At 33.4% G+C, this 14,533-nt stretch overlaps 1 protein-coding gene across 4 annotated transcripts; it reads left to right on the plus strand.

The window, feature by feature from the left end:
• On the plus strand, positions 5,636-10,703 carry LOC109723466 (ultraviolet-B receptor UVR8). Of its 4 annotated transcripts, none has more exons than XM_020251834.1 (13): positions 5,636-5,811; positions 5,927-6,073; positions 6,491-6,677; positions 6,779-6,925; positions 7,028-7,109; positions 7,428-7,583; positions 8,113-8,286; positions 8,579-8,650; positions 8,992-9,063; positions 9,290-9,408; positions 10,008-10,093; positions 10,197-10,249; positions 10,391-10,703. In XM_020251834.1, exons 2-13 carry the CDS (start codon positions 5,962-5,964, stop codon positions 10,484-10,486), a joined length of 1,356 nt encoding a protein of 451 aa, XP_020107423.1. In that variant the 5' UTR covers positions 5,636-5,811; positions 5,927-5,961; the 3' UTR covers positions 10,487-10,703. The 4 variants fall into 4 exon arrangements, with proteins under 4 accessions (XP_020107423.1, XP_020107422.1, XP_020107424.1 ...); XM_020251833.1 differs by having other exon boundaries at positions 5,935-6,073; XM_020251835.1 differs by having other exon boundaries at positions 5,944-6,073.

Here is a 14,533-nt window from a genome sequence, read left to right on the forward strand (position 1 = left end):
ATAATAATAATGTCTCATATCATAATTTATCCATCGTATAATAACTTTTTTTAAAAAATATTTTTATTATATATATATATTTTTTAAAAAAATATAATTGACTGATTATAGATAATATGGTGTATTCATTATATAGTAAATTTTCTTAGAAATTCTACATTTGCGCACACACTTATCTAGTAAATTTAAAAAAAGCACGCTGCTACTGAGGGTGGAATCCTTGACCTTCAGATTATCTCTACAGTATACATAAGCTTGCCTATCAGCTAGGTGTGCTTTTATTAGTGTTTGGTGGGAGTGCTTTGTTTCGGTTTCAGTCGAAATAGTGAGACCCACAAAGCAACGGTTCTATGGAGCTTTCAATGGCAAATTCATACCTTTGGTCCTCCACTTATGATGCACATGATGCTGTGCTCCTCAAATTTTAATTTATTATAATTTTTTTATTAATTTTTTTGATCGTTATAATTATATCTCGTAATTCAATTTAGCTAGCTGAATATTGATAGATTATTATTAATACAAAAGTAATATTTAAAATATTATGATTAGTGATTCGGAAATAATTAGGATATATTATTTTATTTTAATTTCTACATTAATAATTTGTAAATATTATAGAAATTAATTATAATAATTTTAAAAAATTAAGCTAAAAATTATAATAAATTAAAATTTAAATAGTAAAGTACAACCCTTTGTAGTTTGGGGACCAACAAAACCTACAAAAAAAAAAAGCATAATTTACCCGAGCTTTAAAAGGGCACAGTACAACGCAAGCCGTGGGAGGCGAAGCATGTGGGGAAATAGCCGAAGGGGGGGGGTCCCACACCAGCATAGCATTTCATTTCGTGGCGGTACAACGACTCTTATGTCCACAAATTAATGCCTGTGTCCTGCGCATACAAATATTTTCAAAATTATATTCTAATTCGATTGACAGATGATGTTTTATACAAATCATCAAAATATTCATATGTTTAAAATTTTAGAGATTGTTAATATCTACGCATTCAATGCGTTAAGTTGGCGTGTCTATTCTAAAATTTTTTTTAGAGATTGTTGCAGATAAGCTATACGATACTATTTATAGTGAACGAACAATATTTTATTATTTAATTATTGCCGTCAAATAATAAATCCTACGCATCTAAGGCACGTTTGGTTTGCGCTATCTTTTTAAGATTCCTAATAATCTGATAGAAATAAAAAAAATATGACGGTGTTTGACTAAACGTACTAAGTAATCTAGCTGGTGATATTAGATTTACTTGGAAATGAGATTCATTCCAGAGTACTAATCTCATCCCCTTGAGGGAGGGTGGGTATGCTTATATTAATGGATTCGGATAATTATAATATGTCTAATTTTTTTCTTTCTCCCTACCCGCGGGCTAGTTGGTTTTATTTTTCTTTACACTCTAACCTCATATCCCTCTCTAAACTTTTTTTTTCTCTCTAAACTTCAACTCTTTTTCTCTCTCTAAACTAAGCTCTCTCCCCCCTCTTTTTCTAAAATCTCAACTCTCTCACTCCCTCTGATCTCGATTCTGTTTCTCTTCCTATTTCTATAATTATGCTCTCTCTCTCTAACCTATGTTCTCTCTCTCTTTTTTTTTTAAAAAGATGTTGAAATTTTTAGTGATATTATCTAAACTTAATTAAAAAAAAAAATAAATTGTATATTTTTTGTAAGCTTAAATAACATGACTAAATAATATAACCGTACGAACCAAACACAGGAATGCCACATTCTTAGTAATAGAATGAATAGGAATAAGATTCTCGGACATCTTTTTATTGCTAGTAATCTTTCATTGTGCGAACCAAACGCATCCTAAGAGTATGATTTCACGTCCGTCAATAATATTCTAATTTTTCTCATAATTTCTCCTCCATTTGAGGTGCAGGGCTTGATGGGAGTAGTGATGTTGAACTTGAAATTTGCCTTAAACATGACAAGCAGCTGATTAATACATTAACACTTCTTTGCTTGTCTTTTTGCATCAGAGGTACTGATATTTTGTTGTGGTTCCATTTAATTAGTTGGAGAAGCATCACCCATTTAATTAGTTGGAGAAGCATCATCAACCCATTAAATAGGAATTTTCGTTTTGTTTTTCTTTTTTTATTTCAAGAATATATTTTGGCTTTTCTGTGATGATAAATCCACTACTTCATCACCTCATCCATTGAGATATACGTGAAAAAGTAAAAAAAGAAAGAAAGATTCTGAAGCTAGCATATAGTGTATTGTGCAAATATCGGTTGCTGTGGATGCAAAGAAAATTTGGAAATGAGTTTTTCTACAAACTCTGATAAAATAATTTGCAATTTGCTGCATTAATGATACCAATAGAGAATCTATTTAGTACAGTTTTCATATTAATAGTGTCAAATTAGTAGTTTTAACTCAGCTAATAATACTATTCAAAATATTCAATACTGCAACAGTATGCACAGGAATATTAGAGTTTTTAATATTAAGGACATATTTGGTTCATGGCTGAAATTTAAATGGTAAAGAAAACTATATTGCATTATAAACTATGTTTGGTTCATTATAGAAATGAAAATTAAAATTGATATTTAAATTTTTTTTAAAAAAAAATCTGTTAAAAAAAGAGAAGAGTGATGAATGGAGAGGAGTGCGAGATGGTACGTTTTGAAATAGATCAATTTAGAATTCAAAACTAGATTGAGTAATAAATTGATTAGTCATTTCTACTCCAGAATGAAATAAGAATCAAAATTTAATTTTTGTAAAGTAAGCAACAACTACCAAAAAGATGAATCTTATTTAGATTTCAAAATCTAAAACAGTTGAAATAACATTTAATTGTTGATTATTTTAGCTAAAAATTTAAGAAAAATAATGCTATTCTCTCTTAAAAGTTAAAACCAGCAAGATCTATCTATTTCATGATTATGGAGGCTAATAAGTAATAGGGTAAACTTTAAAAATCCACCCGTGGGTTTCGCACTTTTTCATTTTAGTATCCTGTAGTTTAAAGTATATCAAGTTAGTACCATATGGTTTCGTACTTTCTGACTTTAGTATCTGCAGTTTAAAGTGTATCAAGTTAGTACTATGTAGTTTTATTTTTGTATCAAGTTAGTATCCAGTGATTTTATTTTTCTCTTAATGAAATATTAAATCACAGGGTGCTAAAGTAAGAAAGTGTGAAACTACAGGATACTAACTTGACACATTTAAAATGAGAAAGTGCGAAATCACATTATACTAATTTAATACACTTTAAATTACAGAATACTAAAATGAAAAAGAGTGAAACTACAAGGGGTATTCCAAGTTTTCCCTAAGTAATAACAAACCCAACCACATGCACTGCGCTTGGAACAGGATCCACCGTCCCCACTCTCAATGACTTATCTTTGTCTCGAGCGCACCGCCAATCGAGTTCGCCACGTGTCGGTATTTCATTCGCGGCTTACTCTGACAGCGCCACAGTGAAATTGGCCTCCACGTGGCTCGCTCGGCGAAAATGCACGTACAAGACCCTGTACTATTCTCAATTGCGACATTTCACCATACCATTATTTTTCAAATATTTGACTTTTTTTTGTACTTTCGTTTTTCTTTTTAATTACTTGCTTATATTAGTAGCTTATTTAAACAATTCAATATTTATTGTAAGATATACTATTATTTGATAAATACTATACAATTAATATTACTAGAAGAAAATTATATACACATATTTTTTTATCAAATCTTAAAAATGAAAGCAAAAACAAAACTACCGGCAAATGATTATTTAAGAGCGCAAGTAATCAAATACTAGATTTCTCTTTCTTTCTTTCTTTTATTTTTTTTCAGTCACAATAGTATATAGATGTTTCAAAAGCTAACATTACAAGTACAACATTAGTACTAAATTGTAATAAACGAATTCGGCATGGACAACTCGTACATTTTACTTTTTTTTTTTTTTTTTTTTTTTTTTTTCTAAAGAATGATATTTTTTGTGGAGAGAGACTGAGAGAGTGATAGTATAGTGTTGTACTCGTGTTTTCTTCATCTTTTTTAATAAATTTAGTTGAATATATATATACAAATAATTAGATATTATTAATTATTAAATTTTTGGGTTTATCACTTGATTTTAAATGGTTTTACTAGAGTAGAATTGATAAGCAAAACTGCAGTGAAATGAAGAGAACTACATGCTACTTCAACTTAGGGTATGTTTGTTTGGATGGAAGTGGGATGAAAGTGGAGAGCAGAGAAGTCGTTTTCGTTCTAAACGATCTCTTTCGTTGTTTAGTTCGCCGTAAAAAAGTTACGGTCGAAATTCGAGTTAACCTCGAACGGCGTAATTGACTTCGCCCCATCGTGGGCCGAAGTCAATTACGGTGAAGAGAGGTGAAAAAAAAAATTATAGATAAAGCTAGTTATATTTAAATATATTTAATTATGTTACTAATTATTTTTTTATTCAGTTAATATATCTAAAATATGATAAAAATTGATTAGTTAAGTTTTAATATTTTTTTATTTAGTTTGTATATTTAAAATATGATACAAATTGATTAATTAAGTATTAATATTTTTTTACTTTATAATTTTATAATTGTATTACTATAATTTATGTATAAAAAAATAATTTAGTTGTTTTAAATTAAATTTTAATTATATAAAAATACAATTATATTATTTTTATTTATTAAAATATTTATTATTTATATATAAATTATAGTTTTATATTATACACTTCCTACCAAACAAACAGCAGAACTGATAGAATTTCACTTTCATAAGTCATAACTACGAAACAAGGGAAGAAGTAGTTTTAACCGAACTCCGTTCAACCCAAAGTTCAGTTTCGGTGAAAAAAACATGTCCTTATTGTCTCTAGTGCAAGTGACAATAGATTTGATGGTTGATACTTGAGATTCCTAATTCGAATTCTAATTGATTTATATTTTTAAACTAAATTTATTTTTTTAATAAATAAATAAAATATATAGTATACCGTCTTTCTCTTTTAAAATAAAAAAAAATTCAAAAACCCCCATGTAGTTTCATACTTTATCGCTTTAGTACCTTGTGGTTTAAAGTGTATCAAGTTAGTACCCTGTGATTTCGCACTTTCTCAATTTAGTACCCTGTGGTTTAAAATGTATCAAGTTATCATGTAGTTTCGTACTTTCTCACTTTAGAGCCATGTGGTTTAATATTTTGTTAAATTATATACAAAAAACTTCAGATACCCTAACTAGTTTTATCGAATATTTATTTTAGTACCTTTAGTTTTAAATTTGTAATTGATTTAACAAAAAAAATACTTCGAAATGAATAATAAAAAAAAAAAATAAAACTACAAATATTAACTTGATACGAAAATAAAATCATAGAGTACTAACTTGATACACTTTAAATCACAGAGTATTAAAATAAAAAAATATGAAACTATATGATACTAATTTGATACACTTTGAATCATAGATTACTCAAGTGAAAAAATACGAAGAGAAAAATTTTTGAAGTTTTCCCAAAAAAGAAAAAAAGAAAAAAGACATGCTCACTTCACCTTTTTGATGAAATTTCAAGGGGATAAACGGTGGGTGTTTTTGGGTCCGCAGCGCATTGAATGCGCGCGCTCACACCCATCCAATCCCCTCTCTCTCGCTCTCTCTCTCTCTCTCTCTCTCTCTCTCTCAATCTCCCGATCCTTCTCCCACCAAAAAAATAAATATAAAAAAAAATGAAATAAAAAAGAAATTTGAGTAAGGAGACCAAAAGGAGGAACCTGAACAAGGAAAGTGAGACATCTTCCCGGAATCTAGGTATCCTCTGCTTCCCCTTCCCCCTTTTGGCCCTTCGATAGTTCTATTCCCCCCCACCCATCCTTCTCCTTTTCTCAATTTAATGGATTTATTATCTTCTTATTCTTAAATTTATATCCGGAGCATTCAAAGTTGATCGTCTCCGGCGGAATGGCGGAGGAAGGAAGCGGCGGCGGCGGCGGCGGAGGCGATGCGCCTGCGTCGGCGGCTCGGGAGGTTCTCTTCATCTCCGCCGGCGCCAGCCACTCTGTTGCTCTTCTCTGTGTGTATCCAAATTTCTTTTTTTGTTTCCGTTTTCTCTCTCTGTTTTTTTTTTTAAAAAAAAAAAATCTGAGTTCTCTTTTTCTTGGTGGGGTATTTTAAGACGAGATAATGTTGCTTCACACTGTTCCAAGACAAAATTGTAGTAGTAGCTTCTGGAACAGCTATCTAGCTTTGTGCTGCAGCAAAAGGAGAGATTTTTAAACAAATTATCTGTGCCTTTTGAACAGCAGCAGCTTTATTTGCAAAACCCTCTGTGCTAAACCCTGCTAATTGGGGTACAGTGAGTTGAATTCTCGCTTCGCGCGCGCGCGCATACACACACACTGATTTGTGTTTACGTTTGTAGCTTGCTTTTTTCATCGCTTCCCCGCTAACGAGCTGGTTTTTTTTTTTTTTTTTTTTTTTTTTTTTGCAGCTGGAAATGTTGTATGCTCGTGGGGAAGAGGCGAAGACGGGCAGCTCGGTCACGGCGATGCCGAGGACCGGCTCGTCCCGACGATATTGACTGCCCTGGACTGCCCCGGTATTGCGTCCGTTACCTGCGGCGCTGATCATACAACAGCATACTCCGAGTCCGAGCTCCAGGTTTACAGCTGGGGATGGTATAGTTAAATTAAGTTTGCATATTTCTACGTCGTATTGGTCGATAATTAGATGCGAATGAGTGCAATTTTCAGCTGCTTTGCTGTTGTTTCATTCGCAGGGGTGACTTTGGAAGGTTGGGCCATGGCAATTCCAGTGACGTATTCACTCCGCAGCCGATCAAAGCATTAGAAGGCTTAAAGATTAAACAAATAGCTTGCGGCGATAGCCATTGTTTGGCTGTGACTATGGACGGCGAAGTGCGAAGGTTGATTTCCGCCATATTTTAGATCGTTTTCAAGCTTTTACGTCCTCGATGATTAATTTGTTTGGGTTTCGTTTGATTATATGTATCAATCATTTTTTGAAGTTGGGGGCGAAACCAAAACGGTCAGCTTGGTCTTGGCACCACCGAAGACTCTCTAGTACCACAGAAGATCCAAGCCTTTGAGGTAGAATTTTTGCTGCTTATCATACATTTCTTACTTTCGAGTGAGTCAGTACTTGTCTTGCTTGGTTTGTGAGCAAGACATGTCCAGTTGCCTCTCAATGAATTGATAGGATGGAATGATAAACAACAACGTGATTATGTAAACAAATGAAATGATTGAGATAGCTGATTTAGTGAAATTCTTTTCTTCTCTTTGACCTCTCACAGCTTATTATATTTGTGTTGTTTTCTCGAGAATAGCTGTTTCAATATTATCTCGACTGCCGCCAGTTCTTTTGCATTACGCATGCGTCACTCTGACAGTGTGAGAAACTACCAGGGAATTTCTGTTAAAATGGTTGCTGCTGGTGCGGAACATACGGCTGCAGTTACAGAAGATGGTGAACTATATGGATGGGGGTGGGGCCGATACGGTAATTTAGGCTTGGGTGATCGTAATGACCGCTTAATCCCAGAAAAGGTCTCGTCTATTGAGGTATGTTTGCTGTACTTTACTTTTAGATGAAGTGCGAGAAAGATAGGAGCTTTTGCATATATTCTATAGGAATGTAGTATACTTGTATATATACTTTGAATTTTCAAGTATACTCCTCCGAAGTGTAGTTTCTTACAAAAGTACCCTTCTCTTAAGCTGAGGAGTCACCAATTCATGGGAAAAATTGGGTTTTGTAAGCAAGGGTGTTTATGAGAATGTAGATAGCTGCAGTGGTAATCATGTTAAAATCTCAGCGTGATATGTGCTTTGCTCTAAGGTTCTCAAATATACGAGTTCTTGACTTCACTAGTCATTGTGAAACTGTTCACTGCAGGCGGAGATTAACTTCATTCCCTCTCATTAACAGGAATATTAGACTAGTGATAGGATGCGTAACTTACAGTAATTGCCTATCATTGTAATGGCTACCATCCTTATGTTACCTCATTTTGTTTGTTCCCTATGTCCGTTGTTTTTCTTTTCAACATGTTTTTTATCTGCGACTTCATTACATATCTTTAATTTCTAGGGAGAAAAAATGGTGCTTGTTGCATGTGGATGGCGCCACACTATAACTGTTTCCTCCTCTGGAAATTTGTACACTTATGGATGGAGTAAATATGGTCAGCTAGGGCATGGTGACTTTGAAGATCATCTCATTCCTCATAAGCTGGAAGCCCTAAATGACTATTGCATCTCACAGGTCCTGATTTATTGCTTCAGTTAACTCATTCTTCAGCTTATTACTTCTTTTTTTCACTTCGTCTATAATGGTATATGTAAGCATAAAGATATCCAAAAAAAAAAAAAAAAACATTTACGTGCAAAAGCAGTTGAGTTCACCTCATTTCTTTCCAAAGAAGTGTTTATTTTTCTTTTATGTTTGTTATATGACTTTGCTGTAGAATTATTAATTAAAGTATGCTTTCATCGGTACGTCCAAAATCCTTTCATGCCAAATATTAAGTATGACCCTGTCTGGTATTTGTCTTCAGATTTCTGGTGGCTGGAGACATACTATGGCGCTCACATCTGATGGAAAACTTTATGGATGGGGATGGAATAAGGTCTCTGTCCAATTTTTAAATCTGTCACCAAAGTTTTATCCTGGTTTCATACATCATTTGTATATTTTGCGATCCGCTACTTGTGAAGAAAATTTATTAGTCTTCATAGTTCTCAAAATTTTTAACTCATCTCAGAGTACCAATTTGTGGGTTTTGGCATAATTAGAGAGCTTCAGTAGAATTCAATATATTAGGATTAAACTAGGACATTCAATTTGTTTTTTGGTAGATTTTCTTCTTTTGGTCATTATCAGGGATTTTTAGGATGGTACTATTTAATCTACTTTTCATTTTGCATGTGTCAGTGGCTCTATGATGCTCATATGTTCTTTCTTGTGTAGTTTGGTCAACTAGGTGTTGGCGATAATGTTGATCACTGCTCTCCAGAACTGGTTAACTTTCCAGATGAGCAGGTTCGATGTCATCTCTTAAAACTCTAAATTGACGAATGTGTTTCCTTTTGTGCTCCAATTGATTACTTGGAACCTTACCTTTTGCACTGTAAGCCAAATAAAGATGAATTTTGAAGGATCGGATAAGCTAATTCTTTGATTCTCGTGCAGTTTTATTTGCTTAATTTTGCTGTTATGATCAGCATTTCGACTGTTTGCTGATTCTTATTATTGGACTTAACTGCAGAAAATTGTTCAAATTTCTTGTGGATGGAGGCACACTCTTGCTCTAACCGAAAGGAAAAATGTCTTTTCTTGGGGGAGGGGTACAAGCGGACAACTTGGTCATGGCGATATAGCTGATAGGTATTTATACAGCTCTCAAAACATTCGATAGGTATTTATACAGCTCTCAAAACATTCGAAAGTACCGAGTTGTATTGTCATTAGATTAGTTAATACTGTTGAGATTCCCAGTTTCATTTAGGTAATCAAATAGCCCAGCAACATATTCGGGGAAGTTGACATCTGATGAAATTCTTCCAATTTGTATCATGAGGAATGTAAAGTTATTTCTAATCAATTTTGTTCATTTGGATACTGGTTAACAAAATAAAGAGTTCCATTCTAGGGCAAATGCTGTGCTAGATAGCCTGAAAGGAAGCTCTCAAGTTTCAACGCTATTTGATTAAGCTGGAAGAATTATGTGATATGTTGGGCCATCGTGTTATAACTTGTGCTTAATGAGGTTAAGTCAATAACAGTTTAATGTGGCTAAAATAGTAGAAGTTTAATCCTTGTCCTAGGATATTAGCTATAAGCATCTTTTAATGAAAGTTAAATTGTGTCCTCCTCCTTTTGCTTCATTTACTTTCTTTAAGCAATTGATCTTAACTACTATGAACCATGCTTTACATGTAGTTAGTACTAAGTTCTGACAGCATATATTCTTTGGTAAATTGAAGGAACACACCTAAGATGATCGAGGTCTTAAGCTCAGATGGGTCTGCCTGCAAGCAGTTAGAGTCCTCGAAAGCAGTCCCTTTGTCAGGTTTGACTTCTTAGGAGGGGAAAAAAGAAAGAAGAGAAAATACAATATTACCTATCTAATATCATGAAAAATGCCTCTTTTTTACTTTCCCATTCTCTCGCAGGAAAAGTCTGGGTATCGCCGTCCGAAAGATATGCTATTGTTCCTGATGAGAATGTAAGTATTTGACCTGACTAGTGATTTGTTTAATCCCATAATTTTGACAGAGTTGAAGATTATGTCTTTTTGGCCTTGTAACTCATTTCTATGTCCTCAAAATAAAATGTGGTGACTTAGAATATCGAGAATTTCTTTCAGGTTCCCGGGTCAGCAGGAAACCCAGCCAGGGGAAATGGTAATGACGCAAACGTACCAGAGAACGACGTGAAGAGGATGCGGCTACATTCGAATTGAATTCCCCTTTATTCTAAATGTTACTAGTATTTGATGTCTGTCTTTACTCGTCGCTGCGACTCTTGGTCATCTAGAACTCTTTCGTTTGGATTTTCTTCCAGTTTCCTGCAATTCTTCTCTATCTTCTTTCAGCTGTGTTTTTCTGTTTTAAGGGAATGCTTGCTGTAATCTGGAAAGACCTTTGTTTGGACTGAAATGAACAGTTAGCTTCTAAGTATGTGGCTGGCCTCTTCTGAATACTTTCGTAGGTAAAGAATTAAGATGGTAATGATATAGGTGAAAAGTAAAGATGATAATCAAGATACAAATCGACGGTTTTCATATAGTTGAGAAGAGAGTCGGGCTAATGCGACAGATGTGAAACTGGTACTAAAAAGCATATTGAGTTAGATAATTCTGAGAATCAGGATCCTAAGTCTGCTGAACTTGTATTAGATCTTGTTAGTCCATAAAGACAGCTATTGCGTGTCAGTTTCAGTGAGACATTTGAGGCCTGCTTTAGGAACTCAGCTAATCAGTTACCTCAGAATAGAGAGATTCTTAGAAACTTCCCATGTTCCATATATCTTTCAAATTGAATGCACTACCATCGCCTGCACCGCTGTCGGATTTCGGACCACTCGTTAATTTTCTCCAACCATTTTTAACTTTATGCCTGTCGCGGAGATTTCCGGTGCCTGCTGAAAAATTTCTTTTCATGTTTTGTCAAACACCTACCAACTTGTTCATATCTTTCTATGCACCTTGCTTTCTTGTTTCTCCAAAAGATAAAAGAATGGTGCAGAAAATTTCCATTTTATAAAGACCTTATCATAAAGAGAGGCATCGAAATTCAACAATATAGGGTGCATCAATTGCGCGTAATTGCCTGTTTGGCTTCACTTTTTGTGTAAAATTTTCAACTCGAGATGCAGACGTTAAAGCTTAGCCAAAAACCTACTGAGATTTTTCGTCATTTTAACCCGTTGTCGAATCAATTCGCCATTCGAAGCAACAGGGATGCTCCGAAATGTTATCAGTTGGCTGCGAGATCGGAGGGTCCAAAACTAGGGTTTGAGAAACCAATCCATGAGCTAGTCAGGTATGATTTCTAAGGTGCGTATATATACACTCTCAAACAGTAAATTCAAACTGTTAATATTAATAAGCCAAACTCCTTGCTTCCAAGTAAGAAAGAGTTCCTACCTTTCCCAATATAAAAAGGGAGAGCAAATTGAGCAAAATTACTTTAAGAAAACCTACTTTAGGCGCCAATAATATAATTAGGTTTAAAGAGGGGACCAAAACCAAACTCTGGTTAAACATGTGAGTTCCAACACTTTGGCATGCGGTGGGAGTTATAAAGAGAAATTAAGGACTTCTTTAAAAAAAAAAAAAAAAATAGAGAGAAAGAAAAAGAGGGAAAAACTGAACATGAAAAGTGATGGGCGCTTTATAGTGGAAGGAAAAGTTGGCGCCGGGACATCACAATAATTTGAAGGCGAGATGGACCCAAAGGTTAGTGGTTGGTAATCAAGGTTCCAAATTTGAATCCTAATTGATTCACATTTTTTACTAAAATACAATGTTGCTTTTTTTTTTTTTTTGTTGAGAGAAAGAGAGAAGGGAAGGAAAAAAAAAAAGAAAAAGAAAAAAAAAAGAGCCTTTGCAATTTGTGCACCCTGAAAAAAAAAAAAAATGTATACTTACGCTCCTGATCTAAGAGTAAAAACTGATTTCTTATTTTGCTTTCTTTTAGTACTTAAAATTAATGAGATTTTTATGAATTTTAAGATGAAAAGTATAAGATTCACATCGAATATGTACAAATTGAGAAAATGTATGCAATGGGTTAGAAAGCGATTTTTTTATTTTTTTTTTCGCCCTTCTCTCGAGACCCTAGCTATCTCATTTTGTAGCCGAGTTCATCAACGTAATGAATGGAGTGGTAGCATGCTACCTTTTCTCAAAAAAAAAAAAATAGAAAAGAAAAAAAGGAAAGTGTTTGCGAACTCCTGCCTCATTGGATGGTCCACCTTTTAACATGGAGGCAATGAGCAATTGCAGCAAAAACAATTGTAATAAAAAAAATCTATACTTTACTCCTCGTGGGGTGCGCGCCATCACACGGGTGATGGAGGAGGATGGAGAATTTTTAGATCGAATATATAAAAATTTAAAAATAAATGTTTTACTAGAAATATAAAATCGGTAGATTTTTTATTATGCAAATTGGTTTTTTTTTTTTTTTTTTTTTTACTTTCAAGATTTCTTGTAACAAATTATTATTCATTAGTTGGCTTAAGTGTATTGCAAGCTAATTGATTATGACAATAAAAAATATTTTGTTTTGATATATATTAAATCATGGAGAATTAGTATAAAAGATTAAAAAAATAGCAGTACCTAAAGGAGCTGCATATATGGTTGCTTTCTTGTAACTAATTTTCAGATTGAAAATAACTTTTGTAGTTGAACTTGGGTTCGGGTGATTTTTTTTTTTTTTTATTTATTTTTTTTTTAATGAAATCAATAGTTGTAAAATCATAATTATCCTATTTTTTAATTTAATTTATCAAAACTTTTATACTAGCACATAAGAGAATGAAAAAATGTTATGGTTTTTAATTTTTAATTTTTATTTATTTTTATCTCTTTCCCTTTCATAATTGACTTAGTCACCATCAATAACCAAGTTAATTAAGACATTTTGAGAAAATGGAGTTAAAGATAAATTTAATTTATGATAAATCAAACAACGAAAGTGAATATTTATGGTCAACCACGCACCTTCAACAAAACAAATATGTTCTCAGAAGGTGAACTTCTGTATCAATATTTACGTGTATGACTATTCAATAAGCTACTATTTAAGTTACGCCGGACATTGTAAAAAAAAAAAAAAAAATCATATCAACAAAATTTGTCTAGTAATTTTTTTTTATAACAAATATTGTAAGCTCTCAATTAGCTTCTAATTTCAAATCCATGGTTAATTCCATGCAGCGAAAGTTACCTACCTTTATATTTGCCAAATATCTATAAAAAGCTGGTATGGTAAAAGGTAACATTTGAAACAGAGTCAAACAGATAATAAACTATACAGAAATTAAAACTATTGATTTAAGTTACTATAAATTAATTATATTTACTAGCTTTTTCTAAAAATATAGTATTATATTTTGGGAAAACTTTAAAAAAATCCCCTGTGGTTTCGCACTTTTTCATTTTAGTACCATGTGATTTAAAGTGTATCAAGTTAGTACACTGTGGTTTAAAGTGTATCAAGTTAGTACTCTTTGATTTTATTTTTGTATCAAGTTAGTACCCTGCGGTTTTATTTTTGTATCAAGTTAGTACTCTGTGGTTTTATTTTTCTCGTAATGAAATATTAAACCACATGGTACTAAAGTGAGAAAGTGCGAAACCACATGGTACTAACTTGATACACTTTAAACCACAAAGTACTAAAGTGAGAAAGTGCGAAACCACAGGATACTAACTTGATACACTTTAAATTAACCACAGGATACTAAAGTGCGAAAAAGTGAAACCACAGTGGGATATTTGAAGTTTTTTCTTATATTTATACTGTACAAATTTATCTGCATGCAGAGTACGTGTTATAATAATACCGGAACATGCTATATTAACAGCGTTTTGTAGTGGTTCTTAGATGATGCGGGAGATCTAGTTTTCCAGGTATATAATAATAACTCCTCCATGCTAAAAAGACTCCGCAGTCCACCTCACACGTACGATCTGGGGAATAACTTATCACAATAGTGTCCCCCAAAGTCGTGTGAAGCAGTTGGTGCCGCTGCAATTGCATGCGTGTTAATTAAAGCGCTTTTTGGATCAGTGTGAAAGGAGAATGGGAATGGGATCGAGCAAGCAATCACCGCGTACCACCCTATCATCATCATCATCATCATCATCATCGATCTATAATTAAATCGTCCCCAGTTGTTGAGTGCCCCGTCGCCACTTTTGAAGATTCAAACGCACTTTGAAGCTAAAGTTTTCACTCGTCAGGTAAGTTAATTGACCATATCGTCATTGCTCACT

The sequence above is a fragment of the Ananas comosus genome, linkage group 17 (assembly GCF_001540865.1).
Source record: "Ananas comosus cultivar F153 linkage group 17, ASM154086v1, whole genome shotgun sequence".
Classification (NCBI taxonomy): Eukaryota; Viridiplantae; Streptophyta; class Magnoliopsida; order Poales; family Bromeliaceae; genus Ananas; species Ananas comosus.

What these genes read in the sequence shown, in the direction of transcription:
- LOC109723466 (XM_020251834.1), top strand. Translation starts at nt 5,962, where the DNA reads ATGGCGGAGGAAGGAAGCGGCGGCGGCGGCGGCGGAGGCGATGCGCCT. An exon ending in ATGGACGGCGAAGTGCGAAG is followed by an intron (nt 6,926 to 7,027) that starts GTTGATTTCCGC and finishes CATTTTTTGAAG; the next exon opens with TTGGGGGCGAAACCAAAACG. An exon ending in ATGACTATTGCATCTCACAG is followed by an intron (nt 8,287 to 8,578) that starts GTCCTGATTTAT and finishes ATTTGTCTTCAG; the next exon opens with ATTTCTGGTGGCTGGAGACA.